This window comes from Rutidosis leptorrhynchoides, chromosome 6 (assembly GCF_046630445.1).
Source record: "Rutidosis leptorrhynchoides isolate AG116_Rl617_1_P2 chromosome 6, CSIRO_AGI_Rlap_v1, whole genome shotgun sequence".
In the NCBI taxonomy this organism is placed as follows: Eukaryota; Viridiplantae; Streptophyta; class Magnoliopsida; order Asterales; family Asteraceae; genus Rutidosis; species Rutidosis leptorrhynchoides.
The window spans coordinates 388,043,430-388,064,317 of record NC_092338.1 but is presented as its reverse complement, the minus strand read 5'-3'; the positions used below and the strand labels follow the sequence as shown (position 1 = coordinate 388,064,317).

Genomic DNA, 20,888 nt, shown 5'->3' with positions numbered 1-20,888 from the left:
TTGAAGATAGAACTTGAGAGAGATCAATTAGATGAAGAAAATTGAAGAATGAAAGTGTTTGTAGGTGTTTTTGGTCGTTGGTGTATGGATTAGATATAAAGGATATGTAATTTTGTTTTCATGTAAATAAGTCATGAATGATTACTCATATTTTTGTAATTTTATGAGATATTTCATGCTAGTTGCCAAATGATGGTTCCCACATGTGTTAGGTGACTCAAATAGGCTGCTAAGAGCTGATCATTGGAGTGTATATACCAATAGTACATACATCTAAAAGCTGTGTATTGTACGAGTACGAATACGGGTGCATACGAGTAGAATTGTTGATGAAACTGAACGAGGATGTAATTGTAAGCATTTTTGTTAAGTAGAAGTATTTTAATAAGTGTCTTGAAGTCTTTCAAAAGTTTATGAATACATATTAAAACACTACATGTATATACATTTTAACTGAGTCGTTAAGTCATCGTTAGTCGTTACATGTAAATGTTGTTTTGAAACCTTTAGGTTAACGATCTTGTTGAATGTTGTTAACCCATTGTTTATTATAAAAAATGAGATGTTAAATTGTTATATTATCATGATATTATGATATATAATATATCTTAGTATGATATATATACAGTTAAATGCCGTTACAACGATAATCGTTACATATATGTCTCGTTTCGAAATCATTAAGTTAGTAGTCTTATTTTTACATATGTATTTCATTGTTAATACACTTAATAATATATTTACTTATCATTTAACATAATTAACTAAGTGTATCAATATCTTAATATGATTCATATGTACCTAGTAAGACGTTGTTATAACGATAATCGTTATATATATCGTTTTCGAGTTTCTTAAATTAATAGTCTCATTTTTATGTATATAACTCATTGTTAAAATACCTAATGAGATACATACTTATAATAAAATCATGTTAACTATATATATAACCATATATATGTCATCGTATAGTTTTTACAAGTTTTAACGTTCGTGAATCACCGGTCAACTTGGGTGGTCAATTGTCTATATGAAATCTATTTCAATTAATCAAGTCTTAACAAGTTTGATTGCTTAACATGTTGGAAACACTTAATCATGTAAATAACAATTTCATTTAATATATATATATAAACATGGAAAAGTTCGGGTCACTACAGCCATGGCCGGTCACTCCTTCAACAACAACAACAACCACAACAACAACAATCAAGGAGCCAGTAACTCAAGCGAAGGGTGCTCCTACAAAGCCTTCATGGGGTGCAAACCTCATACTTTTGATGGGACCGGGGGAACGGTTACTCTCACTCGATGGTTCGAACAAACGGAGGCCGTCTTTAGCATAAGCGGTTGTCGGGACCAAGATAAAGTTAAATACTCCACTCACACATTCGCCGGTGTCGCCCTCACATGGTGGAACACCTATGTACAATCGGTGGGTACCGATGAAGCTCACGCCCTCTCTTGGGCCGACTTAAGGGAAAAGATGATCGTCGAATATTTCCCTCGTGAAGAAACCCGAAGGCTCGAACAAGAGCTAAGAACTTTAAAAGCGGTCGGAAACGATCTCAAGGCTTATAATCAACGATTTTCCGAACTAGCCTTGATGTGCCCAAACCTTGTGAACCCCGAAGCTTTAAGGGTTGAACTTTACATGGATAGTCTTCCAAAGAGCATCAAACATGGGGTAATGTCATCCAAACCCACTAATCATCAAGAAGCCTTGAACATGGCCCGCAAGTTGATAGAAACGGTGGACGAAATTATAGTGCCGGCACCTAAAGCCGAGGATAAGTCGGGTAACAACAAAAGAAAAAGGGAATCCCCCCAATCAAGCAACAACAACTTTGCCAAGAAGCCTTACACCTCCGACGGCAAGAAAGGTTATGCCGGAAACCTACCTCTTTGCAACAAATGCAACAAGCACCACTTTGGTGAATGTGGCAAGCTAATTTGCCATCGGTGCCAAGGAGTTGGTCATAAGGCCAACGAATGTAAAAGTGTCGCCCCCATCGCTCGAAAGGGGCCCAATGCACCAAAAACGGGCACTTGTTACGAATGTGGCCAAACTGGCCATTATAGAAATGCATGCCCGAAGAAGAAAGATAACCCCAATACGCGCGGCCGAGCTTTCAACATCAACACTGAGGAAGCCCGAGATGACAATGAATTAGTCACGGGTACGTTTCTTCTCAACAACACTTATGTTACTTGTTTATTCGATTCGGGTGCCGATAAATGCTTTGTATCCAAGACTTTGATTCATTCTTTTAGCACTCCACCACTCCCACTAGATACCACTTATACCATTGAAGTGGCCAACGGGAAACTATTGAGTGCTGACACATATTACCGGGGGTGTACGTTAAATATTTTGGGTAATGAGTTTGAAATTGACTTGATACCCATGGAACTAGGAAGCTTCGATGTAATAATCGGTATGAATTGGTTATCCAAAACGAAATCTCACATCCTTTGTGATCTTAACGCAATCCGAATTCCTATCGAGAATGGTGAACCCTTGATTGTTTATGGCGATAAGAGTTGCACCGAACTCAACCTTGTTTCGTGCCTTAAAGTTAGAAAACTACTCCGTAAGGGTTGTTTTCCAATCCTTGCCCATGTTAAGAAAGTCGAGTCCGATGAGAAGCATATCGATGATGTGCCAATTGTTAGTGACTTTTCTGATGTATTTTCCGACGAATTGCCGGGTCTTCCATCTCATCGACCGGTAGAATTCCAAATCGATCTTATTCAAGGAGCCGCATCCGTAGCACGTGCACCATATAGACTCGCTCCATCTGAAATTCAAGAATTGCAAAGTCAAATCCAAGAACTACTTGATCGTGGTTTTATCCAACCTGGCCATTCACCATGGGGCGCTCCGATTTTGTTTGTTAAAAAGAAAGACGGATCCCTACGAATGTGTATCGATTATCGTGAACTAAATAAATTGACGGTTAAGAACCGATATCCTCTTCCTCGCATCGATGACCTCTTCGATCAACTACAAGGATCTCGTGTATATTCTAAAATCGATCTCCGCTCAGGTTATCATCAATTAAGGGTTAAGGGGGAAGATGTCTCCAAAACCGCTTTCCGGACTCGTTATGGTAGTTATGAATTCCTTGTCATGCCATTTGGTCTCACTAACGCACCAGCGGTGTTCATGGATCTTATGAACCGCATGTGCAAACCGTATCTCTATAAATTCGTTATTGTGTTCATCGATGACATCTTGTTCTATTCTAAAAGTGAAGAAGAACACGAACAACATCTCCGACTTGTGCTTGAACTCTTAAGACAAGAACGACTCTATGACAAATTCTCCAAGTGTGAATTTTGGTTGAAGGAAGTTCAATTTCTTGGTCATGTTGTAAGTGATCAAGGTATTAAATTCGATCCATCAAAAATCGAAGCCATTAGTAAATGGGAGACTCCTACTACTCCTACTCACATCCGTCAATTTTTGGGTCTCGCAGGATACTATCATAGATTCATCAAGGATTTCTCTTTAGTTGCTCGTCCTTTAACCGCGTTAACTCACAAGGGAAAGAAATTCGTTTGGGCAACCGAACAAGAATCCGCATTTCAAATCTTGAAGACAAAGCTAACCACCGCTCCTATCTTGTCACTTCCTGAAGGCAATGATGATTTTGTTGTATATTGCGATGCCTCGAAACATGGTTTTGGGTGTGTATTGATGCAACGAAAGAAATTCATTGCTTATGCCTCTCGACAATTGAAAATCCATGAACGGAACTATACGACCCATGATCTCGAACTCAGAGCCGTTGTCTTCGCACTTAAAATGTGGAGACATTATCTTTATGGAACCAAAAGTACCATCTTCACCGATCACAAAAGCCTTCAACACATCTTCGATCAAAAATAACTAAACATGAGACAACGACGGTGGATTGAAACTTTAAGCGATTATGATTGTGAGCTTCGTTACCATCCCGGGAAGGCAAACGTAGTAGCCGATGCCTTAAGTCGAAATCAAAGAGCGGTGCCTCTTCGTGTCCGAGCTTTAAACATCACCATTCACATCAACCTCAATAGTCAAATTCGTGTAGCCCAAGACGAGGCTCTCAAGGATGAAAACATCTCTCTCGAACACTTGAACGTCCTCACCTCTCGATTCGAAGTTAAAGAAACCGGACTCCGATATTTCGCTGGAAGAATTTGGGTACCTAGTTATGGGGACCTACAGAGCCTTATTTTAGACGAAGCCCATAAGTCAAGATATTCAATTCACCCCGGTGCCAATAAGATGTACCACGACCTCAAAGAACAATATTGGTGGCCGAACATAAAAAGGGACGTTGCTACTTATGTTGGAAAGTTCCTAACTTGCTCCAAAGTCAAAGCCGAACATCAAAGACCATCCGGACTACTTCAACAACCCAAAATCCTGCAATGGAAGTGGGAAAGGATAACGATGGATTTTATCACCAAACTACCAAAGACGGTTGGCGGTTATGATACTATTTGGGCTATTGTTGACCGTCCCACCAAATCCGCGCACTTCCTAGCCATGAAGGAAACCGACAACATGGAGAAACTCGCACAACTTTACATTAAAGAAATCGTAGCCCGACACGGTGTACCCTTATCGACTATCTCTGATCGAGATGGCCGATTTGTTTCTAGATTTTGGCGTACTTTACAAGAAGCATTGGGAACGCGTTTAGACATGAGCACCGCATACCATCCACAAACCGACGGACAAAGGGAATGCACAATTCAAACCTTGGAACACATGCTACGAGCTTGCGTTGTCGACTTTGGAAAAGCTTGGGATAAGCACTTTCCTCTCACCGAATTCTCCTACAACAATAGTTATCATGCGAGTATTAACACCGCACCATTCGAAGCTTTATATGGCCGAAAATGTCGTTCTCTTCTTTGTTGGGCCGAATTAGGTGACACACAAATCACCGGACCCGAACTCGTTCATGAAACCACCGAGAAGATCGTTCAAATCCGAGATAGGCTTAGGACGGCCCGAAGTCGTCAAAAGAGCTATGCCGACAAACGATGCAACGACCTTGAATTTCAAGTCGGTGATCGAGTAATGTTAAAAGTCGCACCTTGGAAAGGTGTAATCCGTTTTGGGAAACGCGGGAAGCTAAATTCGCGGTATATTGGTCCTTTCGAAATCTTGGAGCGTGTTGGAACCGTTGCTTATCGTTTAGATCTTCCGCCTCAATTGAGCTCCGTTCATCCTACTTTCCATGTATCTAACTTGAAAAAGTGTCTTGCCGAACCCGATATCGTCATCCCTCTCGAGGAACTTACTATTGATGACAAACTTCATTTTGTAGAAGAACCGGTTGAAATTGTGGACACCTCCGTTAAAACGTTAAAACAAAGCCGAATTCCAATTGTCAAGGTCCGTTGGAACGCCAAAAGGGGACCCGAGTTTACTTGGGAAAGACAAGATCAAATGCAAAAGAAATACCCTCATTTATTCGCGAATTCGGAAACGCAAAATCCCGAGGAAGAAACAACGACTACTACGCCTACTTAAATTTCGGGACGAAATTTATTTTAAGGAGTAGGTAATGTAACATCCAGCCTTTTTCCGTTTACTTATTTAAAGTACGTTATTTGTTTATAACATCTCCCGTTAATACGCGTTTTAAATTATCTCGTTTAGGTAATTCACGCACCCGAATGAAACTTGAAGGACCAAACTTGCCAAATGACCAAACCTTTGACTAGGTCAAAGTGGTCAAACCATCCTCATCCATTCATCACTCCTCTTTCATCTTTACTACTTCCTCCAATTTCTCTCAACACCCAATTTCAAAGAATCATCATCCAAATCCGAGCTAGCGGGTATTTTACAAAACAAATTACATTTTTGGAATCCTTGCAACTTCCTCTTCGATTCTATACCGATTTCATTACATTTGGGTAACTTTCTAAAATCACTAGATTTTGTGTTCTTGATGTTTTTAACTTATAAAGTTGTTAATTAGTGTCTATGGCTCAAGTCTAACATGAATATATGATTTATATGCTCGATCTCGTTGTTTTAGTGTAACTAGCATGAACATGAAAAGTGTGTGTTTGATTTTGAGTTTTGGACGATTTAATATTGTTGTTATGATAAAGTACAAGTATTAAATGTGTTCCTAGTATCACTAGCTTTAATTTGATGTGTAGGTTGCTTTAGAAAACTTCATGAACTTGATTAGTGATTTTGGTGAATTTGGGTTAGGGTTTGATGAACTTGAAATGGACTTTTGATGCTTTGAATGACATGCGACGTTATTAGTAAGTGTTAGGTTGTATTGTATGCTTGATTACCTTCGAAACGGCATATCATTCATGTAAATTGGTTGCCGGATCATTGATTTACATTTATGAACTTGAATGCATTAAATGGTGAGCTTTAAATGTGATTTTGGTTGTTGTAAAGGTAAATGTGATTGATGAAATGTGCTTGGTTGTTTTCCTCGTCAAAATACCTTCCCGATGATATAAGATACATGTTTTGATTGTTTGCGGGTCATAAATTGGGATTGTTTGAGTTTTGGTTCGTGCATTTCTTTGTTGCAGCAAAACAGGGTCTGGATACAGATCTGGATGCCATCCAGATTATTGGACGCCATCCAGGCCTTCAATGCTGGACACCGTCCAGTTACACTACCAGATTCTGTTTAGTTTGGTCATTTTTACGAAAAATGTTTGCCATGCTATGGACCTACGATTCACATGTAACTTGTTCTAACATGCTCATATATGATTAAAAACCTCAGAAAAATAGTTCGGGACCCGACCCGAATGTGTTGACTTTTTCGTTGACTTTGACCCGACCAAAGTTTGACTTTTAATCAAACTTAACCAAATGTTTGTGCAATCGTTCTAACATACTTTTATACTTGTACCTTGCATGAAACATGACAATTTGATTCATATGCTATTATGATCGAGTCTTAACGAGCCATAGGACTAATTGAACATCTTTGACCTATCGTGTTACCGTTATTGATACAAACCTATTTGTTTAGGTCATGACTAGCATTCGTTCTTGCACACGTTTACTTGTTGAAGTACTTTTACATACGTGCACTCAAGGTGAGATCATAGTCCCACTTTTACTCTTTTTGAACTTACATTTGGGATGAGAAAACATAAACGTTTCTTTTACTAAGTGAACACAAGTACAGGAAAACAAATATTCTACATACGAGTTTGAACAAAAATCCTCAATTCGATTATCATTAGTTACACTTGCCGGGTGTAAGCGAGAACTTATGTTATATGGCCATATGGGTTTGACAAACCCTCATTCAAACGGTTCGCTACCGTTTACGAATGGAATATATTTTCGAGAAACAGTGTATGTTCTAACACTATTGTGTTGGGGTTCTATGGAAGGAATGTTAAGCATTGATAATTGGGTGCTCGTGAAACAAACTTTTGGAATGTATTACTATTATATCAATGTTACAAATCTTGTGGTTCACTTGTAATTACTTACTTAAACCTATGATTTCACCAACGTTTTCGTTGACAGATTTCTATGTTTTTCTCAGGTCCTTGAACGTTTTGTGATACATGCTTCCGCTCATTACTTTTGATACTTGCTTGGATGTCGAGTATACATACATACATGGAGCGTCTTTTGGCTACTTTCAAATTGTGTCGCATATGTTTCAATTGTACTTTAAACTTTGTTATGTAACTAGTTGTCGAACTACTTTGTAAACCTTGAAACATCTTTACTTTTGAAATGAATGCGACATACTTTTGGTCAAACATTGTTTTAAAGACTTATGACCACGTAACGGGACCTAAGTAGACGGCGCCGTCAATGACGATTTTGTCGGGTCGCTACATTTGTAGTTCGTATGAATGACTTTTATACACAGGTTATGTGTATTAGTTTTTGTGCACGAGATATGTGTACGATTATTAAAAATCGCGAGGCAACCTACGGGGGAGAAAAGGATACGAACCTACTCTGCTAAGCATTATGAAAAATGGTTTTGTACATGAGATAGGTGTACTATATTTAAATCTTGTGGTCTATTAAAATGATGAATTTTATTGTTTACGATAAACTAATGAACTCACCAACCTTTTGGTTGACACTTGAAAGCATGTATATTCTCAGGTATTAAAGAAATCTTCCACTGTGCATTTGCTCATTTGAGAGATATTACTTGGAGTCATTCATGACATATTTCAAAAGATGTTGCATTCGAGTCGTTGAGTTCATCAAGATTATTATTAAGTCAATTATAGTTGGATGTATTATGAAATGGTATGCATGTCGTCAACTTTCGATGTAATGAAAGTTTGTCTTTTAAAAACGAATGCAATGTTTGTAAAATGTATCATATAGAGGTCAAGTACCTCGAGATGTAACCAAATGTAATGTATTCATCCAGATGGATTAGGACGGGTCATTAGAAAAGAATCTAAATAATTCAATATCTGCTGAAGTCATTAACGAATATCTTGCTCTTGACACTAAACTCTTACGGACAAATCTTCATCATCATCCATCTATATTAGAAATTCTAAAATATTATCGTATCTTTCATTATTAACATCCTCAATATTTCTGAAGATATTTTCATAAATATTTTTGTCCGATATTATTTATCTCTCCGTGTTATCTGTATTGCATCATGAAAGAAACCGTTTCAGTTTCTAAAATTCTGAAGAAAAAAAATTTGAATTTAAAATATGAATGTTTTAAAGTAGTGTTGGAAACTGATGCATGAGTTAGTATAATATAATGACACTTGATCAACGTGATTATATTACAGTAAGTCATGCTGAGTTTCTAATGAAACTTGATGATTCACAGACCATACCGTCATCAGGTGCCATGTTACACGACTCTTATATTCTACTTAATCTTTAAATTATCAAGAACATATTTTCTTGATAGTTCTATCTTTTCCCTTGGATTCTGGAATACAACAGTGACTACGTCAAAAGTTAAATCTCTATCTCAATCTTTTGTGATAGCTTCAGTCATACTCTTCGAGTAATTGAATCATTTTATCCATAGTACTCACTAATGATAAAACTCAAATTTTTAGCTCATATTCGTCATGAAAACATTTTTATTGTTAGCCATGACGATCTCACTCAAATTTCGGGACGAAATTTCTTTAACGGGTAGGTACTGTGACGACCCGGAAATTTCCGATCAAATTTAAACTTGATCTTAATATGAAATCGACACGATAAGCAAAGTCTGTAATGTTGAAGTCTCAAAAATTTTGAACTATTTTCATAACTGCATATGACCTTCGACTATTCTCGACGATTCACGAACAATTGTGTGTAAGTAATATATATATATATATATATATATATATATATATATATATATATATATATATATATATATATATATATATATATATATATGTATATATATATATATATAAATAAATATAAACAAAAGTATATATAATAATCTGAAATAATAAAAATATAAATTAAACATTAGAATTAAATATATAAATAAAATACGAAATAATTATGTTGTAAATTAAGATGAATCTATGTATAAATAGATATGATTCTATGTGTAATTAAATGTATATTATAATATATATAATGTATAAATATTCAATTATATATTATATAATTAGTAAACATTGCATAAATAATAAATCATTACATTAATATATTAGAAGTAATTACAAGTTAAAATATGGTTATTGATATTATTATTATTATTATTACTTTCATTATGATTAAAAATAAATATTAATATTAATATCAATATTAATATCAGTATTATTAATATTATAAAATAATATATAGATATAAAATTTGATACGTTTAATTCATTATATTATTATTAATATTATAGTTATCATTATCGTTAATAGTAAAATGTTAATTAGTATTATGATTATTATTTTATCATTATATAATAATACAAATAGTATTATTATCATGAATAAAATTATTATTATCAATATTATAGCTAATATCATTATTTTTACTTATTAGTATTATAAATACTATAAAAATAATTATTATTAGTTGCTAGTAATAATATATTTATTATCATTTTTATAATTAGTACTATTATTCTTACTATTAGTATTATTATCATTATTAATTATTAATTAGTATTATTATTATTTAATATATATATATATATATATATATATATATATATATATTTATTAATATCTAAAATAAGGATCAAATAATTGTACGCGTAATTTTGGGTTATATCCCTATCACCATCTTCTTTTTCTTCTTTGCTCGTGAATAGCTGTCGAGTACCTTCACCGCTACAAAACAATACCCAGCGATTTCAGTTAGCAATCGTTGTCTTCTTTTTGTTTTATTTATTTTTATATTTATTCTGTATGATATAATACTTGTTGACTCCTATATTCTATAAATCATTCAATTCCAATTGCTATATGAAACCATTCGACCTTAAATTATTAACCATCCATTTCAAATACCTTTTACAGATTTAAAATTGTGGAATTTAAACAGAAAATGAAGAAACACAGGTTCATTACTCTGTTTTGAAACTCAAACTGCAAACTCTCGATTTTGTATCAATTTCAAAAATTTAAAAATGCAGTTAGATCAGAATCCATCTAGTCAAACTATCTGCAAAATATCATATCGCAATTCTTTATATCAAGGTAGAATTTTGAAGTCAAAGTTTTTAACATAAAAAGTCAAACAAAGTTCTTTGATCGAATTCGAGTTCTATGATGTGATTCAAGTTCAGTTAATGATTTTAAAAGTTTCCATGGGTAATTTATAACCTTTTTCGTGTAGTGATCAGAACCTAAAACGATCTAATTTTTTAAAATGGATTTTGTGTTCTTCATTGATTTTTATTCGAACAACAGCAACTTTTTCCTGTTATATATATTATTATTTTTTTGTTTTAAACAATTTAATTCATCAACATAATCATTTCTGTTTTAGAGTTCTAAAATCAAAAGAATTAATTGTTGTTACTTGGATTTGATCATGGGTTGAGTTACGATTTAAAGATGAGGAAGAAGAAAATCACAGAATAATAACAGGTTTAAATAAAAATGGATTGTATTAAATTCAGAGAAAACAGAAACGGCTTGATGGTTTAGGAGGGTGTTGGGTGTTCGAGAGGTCTTGGGTTCGAGTCCCTTTTGGTGCATTTCTTTTTAGGGTATACCTTTTCTTCTCATTTCTATTATTATTATTATTATTATTATTATTATTATTATTATTATTATTATTATTATTATTATTATTATTATTATTATTATTATTATTATTATTATTATGAATTGTTGTTATTATTATCATGATAATTGTTGTTACTCCTAAGATATTAGAAGTATTATTATTATTATTATTATTATTATTATTATTATTATTATTATTATTATTATTATTATTATTATTATTATTATTATTATCATTAAGTATTATGTATTTTTATCAAAAGTATTATTTTCATCATCATTATTATCAAACTTTTCGTTTCATTTAAAAACTACTGTTATTATCATTATTATTAAGATTAGTATTAACACTAAGCATTATTTGTATTATTTTTATATGAAGATATTAGAATATTAGAAAGAGTGTTATGAAATAAAAATATTATAATTAAGTTATGAATTAAACATGATATAATTAAAATTAAGTAAAGATCATGATTTAAAAAGTATTATTATAAACATTAATTCAAAACTTCGAATATGAAGAATATTTTTTTTTTGCTATAAATAATAATTAATAATATGTATGAAATTATGGATTTAAAACTATGGATAAGATTTCGATTTAAGTAAGTTATTAATTATTATTATCATTATCATCGATATTATTACCAACACTACAATTAATAAAAATTAGTAATATCGTTATTATTATTATCATTTTATTTATTACAAGTATCATTATTATTATTAAAATAACTATTAAAATCATATCTAATACATATAACCTAACTCTATCATTATATTATTAGTTACTCAAGGTATATCAAATAAATATATTTAAGTTATTAATGAAACACAAAATTTATTAAAATAACAGTTATATCACTAAAAATAATATATATATTTGTTCGATTACAAGTATATATATTAATATATATATGAATGATATATGTTCGTGAATCCGAGGCCAACCCTGCATTGTTCAATGTCGTCATATGTATTTTTACTACAAAATATATTATTGTGAGTTTCATTACTCCCTTTTTATATATATTTTTGGGACTGAGAATACATGCGCCGATTTTATTAATGTTTTACGAAATAGACACTAGTGATCAAAAACTACATTCTATGGCTGGATTATGAATATTGAATATCAGCCCTTTTTAGCTTGGTAACCTAATGATTAGGAAACGGGTATGGCCCCAAATCGACGCGAATCCTAAAGATAGATCTATGGACCTCGATAAGTCCCATCCGGGGTACGGATACTTTAGTACTTCGAGATTATTATTATTATACAGACGAGAGGTTCTGTTTGGGGATATTCTATGCATTAAAGTTAAGTCGGTTATCAAGCGTTCACCATATGAATGATTTTAATTCGCAGGTTATGCGTATTATTTTGTACTCGGGCTATGTGTACAATTAAATATATGAAATCTTGTGGTCTATTAAAATGATGGAAATGAATGTTTATGATAAACTAATGAATTCACCAACCTTTTGGTTGACACTTGAAAGCATGTTTATTCTCAGGTATGAAAGAAATCTTCCGCTGTGCATTTGCTCACTTTAGAGATATTACTTGGAGTCATTCATGACATATTTCAAAAGACGTTGCATTCGAGTCTTTGAGTTCATCAAGATTATTATTAAGTCAATTATAGTTGAATATATTATAAAATGGTATGCATGCCGTCAACTTTCGATGTAATGAAAGTTTGTTTTTTAAAAACGAATGCAATGTTTGTAAAATGTATCATATAGAGGTCAAGTACCTCGCGATGTAACCAAATGTAATGTATTCGTCCAGATGGATTAGGACGGGTCGCTTCATCGGGTTCGTCCGACGCTGCCTCATCTTGTTCATCCGAATAAGTTTGTTCTCAAATCATGCTCACCCAACAAGAAATTGTTTTAACTAAAAAAAGACGTGAGTCGTCTATAATGAAAGTAATGAATCGCATCTTTCGAATTTTCAACACAACCGTCAACCCGAACTTGCCAAAGGAAGACCAAAAATTCTTCAAAAGGTTCGACAAAAAATGAAGACGATCTTGTTATCCGACGAAGACGAAGAAAACAAAGAGAACAACACAACGAAGACGAAGACGACGACCCAACACCACTCGAGTAGTTTCATTTTTATAATATTAAGTTGGTTTTTTTTATTTAATTATGTAACGTTTTTATTTAATTTTGTAATGTCTTTTACTTTTAATTATGTAATGTTTTTATTTTTATTAATGTAATGTTTTTATTTTATTTAATAAAATGTTATTTGTTTTATTTAATAATTCTAAATTGGTTAAAGTTTGAAATGGAGTGTTAGATAGTGATGATTTAGTGAAGGGAATGTGAAAAGAATGTTAAAATGTTTGTGCTGATGTAGTGCTGATGTGGAAGAGAAATTTTGTATTAAAATACAGATGGTCCCATTCCCAAACAAGGAGTCGTTAGAAATCATTTGGGGTTGGCGACAATAGACAGTATATATTTATTACTTGCATAAATAAAATATACTGTATAGTAAAATATAAAAATATAAAATAGGTAAAAAAAAAAGAGAGAGAGTAAATTAGCGCACAAAGGATGACGGTTGTAAAAGGGAATCATAAAATTAAAGATGTAGGCACCCGTGTCGTTTTCGTGGTCCTCATCTTAAACATAAAAAATATTGTATCTTAATAATATTATTCTTAATTCTTATATCTGTACATAATATATACGGAGTAATATAATACACATACATACATACATTATAATATAACTTACATAAATTAGTTAAACCTCTTAAAAGGTGTTGCGGAGTGCATAGTTTTGGTCGTTTCAAAAGTAAAAATAAAAGGACTTAAATAGAAAAAACGAAAGGTGTACAAATAATTTGTTCTTGCTTCTGTGATACTCCTATAAAAGGCTATTGGATAAATGCTAGTATAAATTTCAAAACAGTTCCAAGTAAGCCAATACATAATGATAGAACATAAATGTTTATGTTGTATGGCAGAAGCATTATGCGTTTGTTTGCTTAAAGTATATACAAGGACAATGTGCATCGTTCTTTTCTTAACTTTTTACAGAGCTCAATATTACGGAGTTGTTATAATTCAGTAGGCTTATAACTACCTTTAGTGGTTCTTGACTGTAGAAGGTATATAGAGATAGAGATACTGTAAAACGGATAAAACAAAGGTTGAACAAAAGGTATGAGTAATTGATTTTTTATTTATAGAAAAATGTACAATGAGAGTTTGGTGGCATTTGGAATCTAGAGAGAGAGTGTTTTTGTTAACCAAAAAATACATACAATAAACTCTAACTCAACACACCTATTTATACTCAAAAAAAATACTATGCAATATCTATAATAATAATAAAATTATCATCCAATTATTACTTTTATAACACTCCCCCTTGGATGATAATTTTATTAGTGAATAACTAGTACTGCCTCGTTAAAAACCTTGCTAAAGAAAACCCTTTGGGATAAAACTTTAGCTAAGGGAAAAAGAGTGCAGCATAGAGTTGACTCCCCCTCAAGTAGGCAACGCCTGAGTTGTTACATCTTCTGAACATGCCTCATGCCAATATTATGAACGTGTGTTCTGAAAATAGCAGTTGGAAGTGCTTTGGTGAAAAGGTCAGCAGAGTTTTTGCTGGACTGAACATATCTCATTTCAATCTGGTTGTCCTTAATGAGATTTTGAGTGTATGAGAAGAATCTAGGGGGTATGTGTTTTGTTCGGTCACTTTTGATATACCCTTCTTTCATCTGTGTTATGCAAGCTACATTATCTTCATAGATAGTTGTTGAACTTTTATTGCGTTCTAGTCCACAAGAATCAGTAATGAGTTGTGTCATTGATCTCAACCAAAAACATTCCCGACTGGCTTCATGTAATGCAATTACTTCGGCATGATTTGATGATGTTGCAACAAGTGTTTGTTTTTGAGAACGCCATGATATTGCGGTACCTCCATTTAGGAATACATATCCATTTTGAGATTTAGCTTTATGTGGATCAGATAAATAACCTGCATCTGCATAACCAACCAAATCTTGTTTTGATTCGTTAGAATAAAATAATCCTAAATCAGTAGTTCCTCGAAGGTATCGAAATATGTGTTTGATCCCATTCCAGTGTCTTTTGGTAGGAGCTGAGCTGAACCTTGCCAACAAATTAACTGCAAAAGAAATGTCAGGTCTTGTACAATTTGTAAGATACATAAGAGCTCCAATTGCACTAAGATATGGTACTTCTGGTCCCAGGATATCTTCATGATCTTCACAGGGACGAAATGGATCAGTGTCAACATTAAGTGATCTAACAACCATAGGAGTACTTAATGGTTTTGCCTTGTCCATATTAAAACGTTTTAAAATCTTTTCAGTATATGTTGTTTGATGTACAAGTAAACCATTAGGCATATGTTCAATTTGTAAACCAAGGCAATACTTGGTTTTTCCGAGATCTTTCATTTCAAATTCTTTCTTTAGAAATTGAATGGCTTCATGGATCTCTTTATTTGTACCTATGATATTAAGATCATCAACATAAACAGCTATGATCACATATCCGGATGTTGTTTTCTTAATGAAAACAAATGGGCAAATAAGATTATTGGTATACCCTTTGCTTATCAAGTAATCACTTAATCGTTTATACCACATGCGACCCGATTGTTTCAACCCATATAAAGACCTTTGTAACTTGATTGAGTACATTTCTTTGGGTTTTGCATTGGTTGCTTCTGATACCTTAAATCCTTCAGGTATCTTCATATATATATCACTATCAAGTGATCCATAAAGATAAGCAGTCACAACATCCATGAGATGCATTTCTAAATTTTCAGAAACTGCCAGGCTGATTAAGTATCTAAAAGTAATTGCATCCATAACAGGAGAATAAGTTTCCTCATAATCAATTCCCGGTCTTTGAGAAAAACCTTGAGCTACAAGTCTAGCTTTATACCTTGTAACTTCATTTTTCTCATTTCTTTTTCGCACAAAAACCCATCTATATCCCACAGGTTTCACATCTTTAGGTGTGAGAATGATAGATCCGAAAACTTTTCTTTTATTGAGTGATTCAAATTCAGCTCGTATTGCTCCTTTCCAATGATCCCAATCATGTCTATTTTGACATTCCATGACAGATTTTGGTTCTGGATCATCATCATCATTCATGATGTCATATGCAACATTATATGAAAATATCTCATCAAGATTTTTCATTTCATTTCGGTTCCATAATATTTTTGAATGTGCGTAATTGATTGAAAATTTCGTATTGACATCATCAATCTCCTCTGCAGAAGGAGTATTGATTTGTAGTTCTTCTTGAACACTTTCTTTTACCTCATTATCAGCTGATTTTCTTTTCCGAGGATTTTTATCTTTGGAACCAATTGGTCTCCCACGTTTCTGGCGTGGCAAAGACTCAAGAATAACATTATTGCCAGTTTTTGGAATTTCAATTCGAGCTGGAGCATTTGCTGCTGGTATATATGATTTAGTCACTCTTTTTGTATCTGTAAATGCATCAGGCAATTTATTTGCAAGTTCTTGCATATGCATTATTTTTTGAACTTCGATCTCGCATTCTTTTGTGCGAGGATCAAGATACATTAATTGAGGTTCACACCATGAAACATCATTTTCTTTATTTTTTATTTCTCCCCCTAATCTAGGGAATAATGTTTCATTAAAGTGACAATCAGCAAAACGTGCTGTAAAAACATCACCCGTCATGGGTTCAATATATCTTATTATTGAAGATGTTTCATATCCAACATATATTCCCATCCTTCTTTGAGGACCCATTTTAGTGCGTTGTGGTGGTGCGATAGGGACATAAACCGCACAACCAAATGTTCTAAGGTGGGAAATATTTGGCTGATGACCAAAAGCAAGTTGCAAAGGAGAATATGTATGACTTGCGCTTGGTCTAATGCGAATCAATGATGTAGCATGCAAAATTGCATGGCCCCATACAGATACTGGGAGTTTTGTTCGCATTATCAATGGTCTAGCTATTAGCTGCAATCGTTTAATTAATGATTCAGCTAAACCATTTTGTGTATGCACATGGGCAACGGAATGTTCAACAATAATCCCAATAGACATGCAAAAGTTATTAAATGCTTGAGACGTAAACTCACCGGCATTATCTAGTCTCACCCTTTTAATAGTATAATCAGGGAAATGTGCTCTCAATTTAATAATTTGAGCAAGAAATTTTGCAAATGCCATATTTCGACTTGATAATAGACAAACATGAGACCATCTACTAGATGCGTCTATTAGAACCATAAAATATCTAAATGGTCCACATGGTGGATGAATTGGTTCACATATATCACCTTGAATTCTTTCAAGAAACATTGGTGATTCTTTTTCAACCTTAAGAGGTGATGGTCTTATTATCAACTTTCCAAGTGAGCATGATGTACATGGGATAAGTGCATCATGAGGGATCCTTTGATCCGCCAATGGATGTCCATGTGTATTTTGTATTATTCTTTTCATCATTGTTGATCCTGGGTGACCTAATCTCTCATGCCACAAACTGATCATTACAGGATCACATAATTTTTCTTTAACTACCACATTTACTTCAGGTACATTTATTTGTGTATAATGTAAACCAGAATGAAGTCTTGGTAGTTTTTCAATTACATGATTCTTATCAGTGATACTTAAATATTTTTCATTTTCTGTTGTCACTGACTGATAATCATATCCATTTTGGTATATGTCAGAGAAACTTAACAAATTTCTCTTTGACATGGGAGAAAATAAGGCATTATTTATCAGAAAATTCGTACTATTTGGTAACATGAATTTTGCCTTTCCCATTCCTTTTATTAAGTCCACAGGACCTGATATAGTATGTATAGTTCCTTCCGTTGCTTTCAAGTCTGTGAAATATTTTTTAGATTTGAGTATGGTGTGAGTGGCACCACTGTCTGCAATACAAATATCTCCACCATTTGACTGATTTTTTACTCCAGCAGTATACATCATGAACTTCAAAAAAAAAAATATGAGAAACAAATAATGAGTATATAATTCATCAATATATTACATTCAAAACATGTTACAAACGATAGCACATAATAAGGAAATATGTAGTAAACTAGATATGGTGTAGATTGAAAATCTACAACCATTTATTTAACGAGAACATATAATAGGATATCTATATATATATATATATATATATATATATATATATATATATATATATATATATATATATATATATATATATATATATATATATATATATATATATATATATATATATATATATATATATATATTAGAAATTTATTCATTAAAGTAGTCACAAGTTGGCTCAGTGATTTTTGTATCAAGGTCATCCACAAGATTTGCTTCTTTTCCTTTTCCCTTTAGGGATTCTTGATACCGATTAACAGAATGCTGATTTGTTCGGCAGTTTTTAGACCAGTGGCCAATTTTACCACATCGGTAACAAGAATCTTCAACATTCTTTGAAGAGCCTTCTTCAACATTGTGATTTGTGGGATTGTATGGTGTTTGGATTTTATAATTTTGTGGATTATTATTTCTTTGTCCACAACCACGACCACCACGATCACGACCACCACCACGACCATTACCATAAGGGTGATTTCGAACATAGTTATGATTTTTATTATTATTATGGTAATTTTCATGATGATGGTTTTGGCCAATATGGCTACGACCTCTTCCACGCCCTCGTCCATGTGCATTTCTTCTTTTATTATTATTATTATTATTGTTAATAGCATTAGCTTCACGAAATGCTAGCGCACCGGTAGGACGAGATTCTTGATTTTTCATCAGTAATTCTTTATTAACTTCTGCAACTAAGAGATAAGTTTGAAGTTTGGAAAAAGTTTTATAATTCTGCAATCTTAAATTTTCTTGCACAGTTATATTTGCAGAATGCATTGTGGAGAAAGTTTTCTCCATCATATCAGCATCACTTATTTCTTGACCACAGAATTGAAGCTTTGAACGGATCTTGAACATGGCCGAGCTGTATTCACTTACCTTTTTGAAATCTTAGAACCTTAGATTTCTCCATTCTTCCCTCGCAGCTGGAAGTAATATTTCCTTTTGATTATCGAATCTACTCTTGATACTTTCCCATAAAACATGTGGATCTTTGATAGTGAGAAACATATGTTTTAAGGTGGTATCAATATGTTTGCGAATAAAAGCAATTGATTTTAATTTATCTTGATCGGAACAAGTATTATTTTCTTTTAAAGTTTCTAGAATACCCAATGATCCAAGATTTATTTCTACGTCCATAACCCATGATGTGTAGTTTGTTCCCGATACGTCTAAGGCATCAAACTCAAGCTTTGATAAGTTTGACATTTTCTATTTTCAGAAAGATGAACAACATAAATCATAATCATAATCATAATATTTTTTTTCGTAGATAAATAACAACATGCAATTAGAATTAGTTTAGATTCATAAGTAGTAAACAAAGGAATAATGGTATGATTACAAATAATAAAATCATAAGGGAATATAGGTTCATATTATATTATATTATTAATGATATTATTATAATATATATTAAGTTATAATATATATTATTATAATATATTTTTCTTATTTTAACCTTTAAGATTTACTTTTAATAAAAATACAAACTACTTTTCTTATTTTAACTTTTAAGATTTACTTTTAATAAAAATACAAACTACTTTTTTATTTTAACTTTTAAGATTTACTTTTAATAAAAATACAAACAACTTTTTTTATTTTAACTTTTAAGATTATAAATTTAAGAATAAACATTAGTATGCATGAAATAAATAATGATTAATTGCATAAGTAATCATAAATGTTAGATAACATATAAAGACCCCATCGTATTCGTATTGATCGGAATTAATCTCGACCCATGGTACCGTGTTGTCAAATGACGTGTTGCGTACATAAAGTACCGTGTTGTCAAATGACGTGTTGCGTACAATCATGAGGTCTTATTAACATAAATATAAATGTTAGTGAAGTTAATAAGAGTTAGATTACAGAAAATATAATTCAGGTGGTATAACCGACCATATATAACTTAAATAACATAAATATAAATGTTAGTGAACATAACTGTAAATGTTAGTATACAAAAATAAATGTTAGATAACATAAATGTAAATGTTAGTATACATAAATAAATGTATGTTAGTATACATAAATAAATGTTAGATAACATAAATGTAAATTAGGCGACAGTGTCGACCATATATCATTTAGGTGGTATAACCGACCATATATTAGTTAGGTGGCAGAGCCAACCATATTTAGTATAAATGTTGAGATAATCGTGCTGATAACGTGTTATAATTCAGTAGGCTTATAACTACCTTTAGTGGTTCTTGACTGTAGAAGGTATATAGAGATAGAGATACTGTAAAACGGAAAAAACAAAGGTTGAACAAAAGGTATGAGTAATTGGTTTTTTATTTATAGAAAAATGTACAATGAGAGTTTGGTGGCATTTGGAATCTAGAGAGAGAGTGTTTTTGTTAACCAAAAAATACATACAATAAACTCTAACTCAACACACCTATTTATACTCAAAAAATATACTATGCAATATCTATAATAATAATAAAATTATCATCCAATTATTACTTTTATAACAGGAGTATGTATCTTAGGGGTAAATT

General features: G+C 32.5%; 1 protein-coding gene across 1 annotated transcript in view; it reads left to right on the top strand.

Annotated features, from left to right (window-relative positions):
* LOC139854976 (probable LRR receptor-like serine/threonine-protein kinase At1g12460) overlaps positions 1-20,888 on the top strand; it is a 119,973-nt gene that overhangs the window by 95,121 nt on the left and 3,964 nt on the right. The window contains exon 2 of the mRNA XM_071844244.1: positions 18,708-18,811. Within this exon, the coding sequence (XP_071700345.1) occupies positions 18,708-18,811 (104 nt within the window). The remainder of the gene's footprint in view (positions 1-18,707; positions 18,812-20,888) is intronic.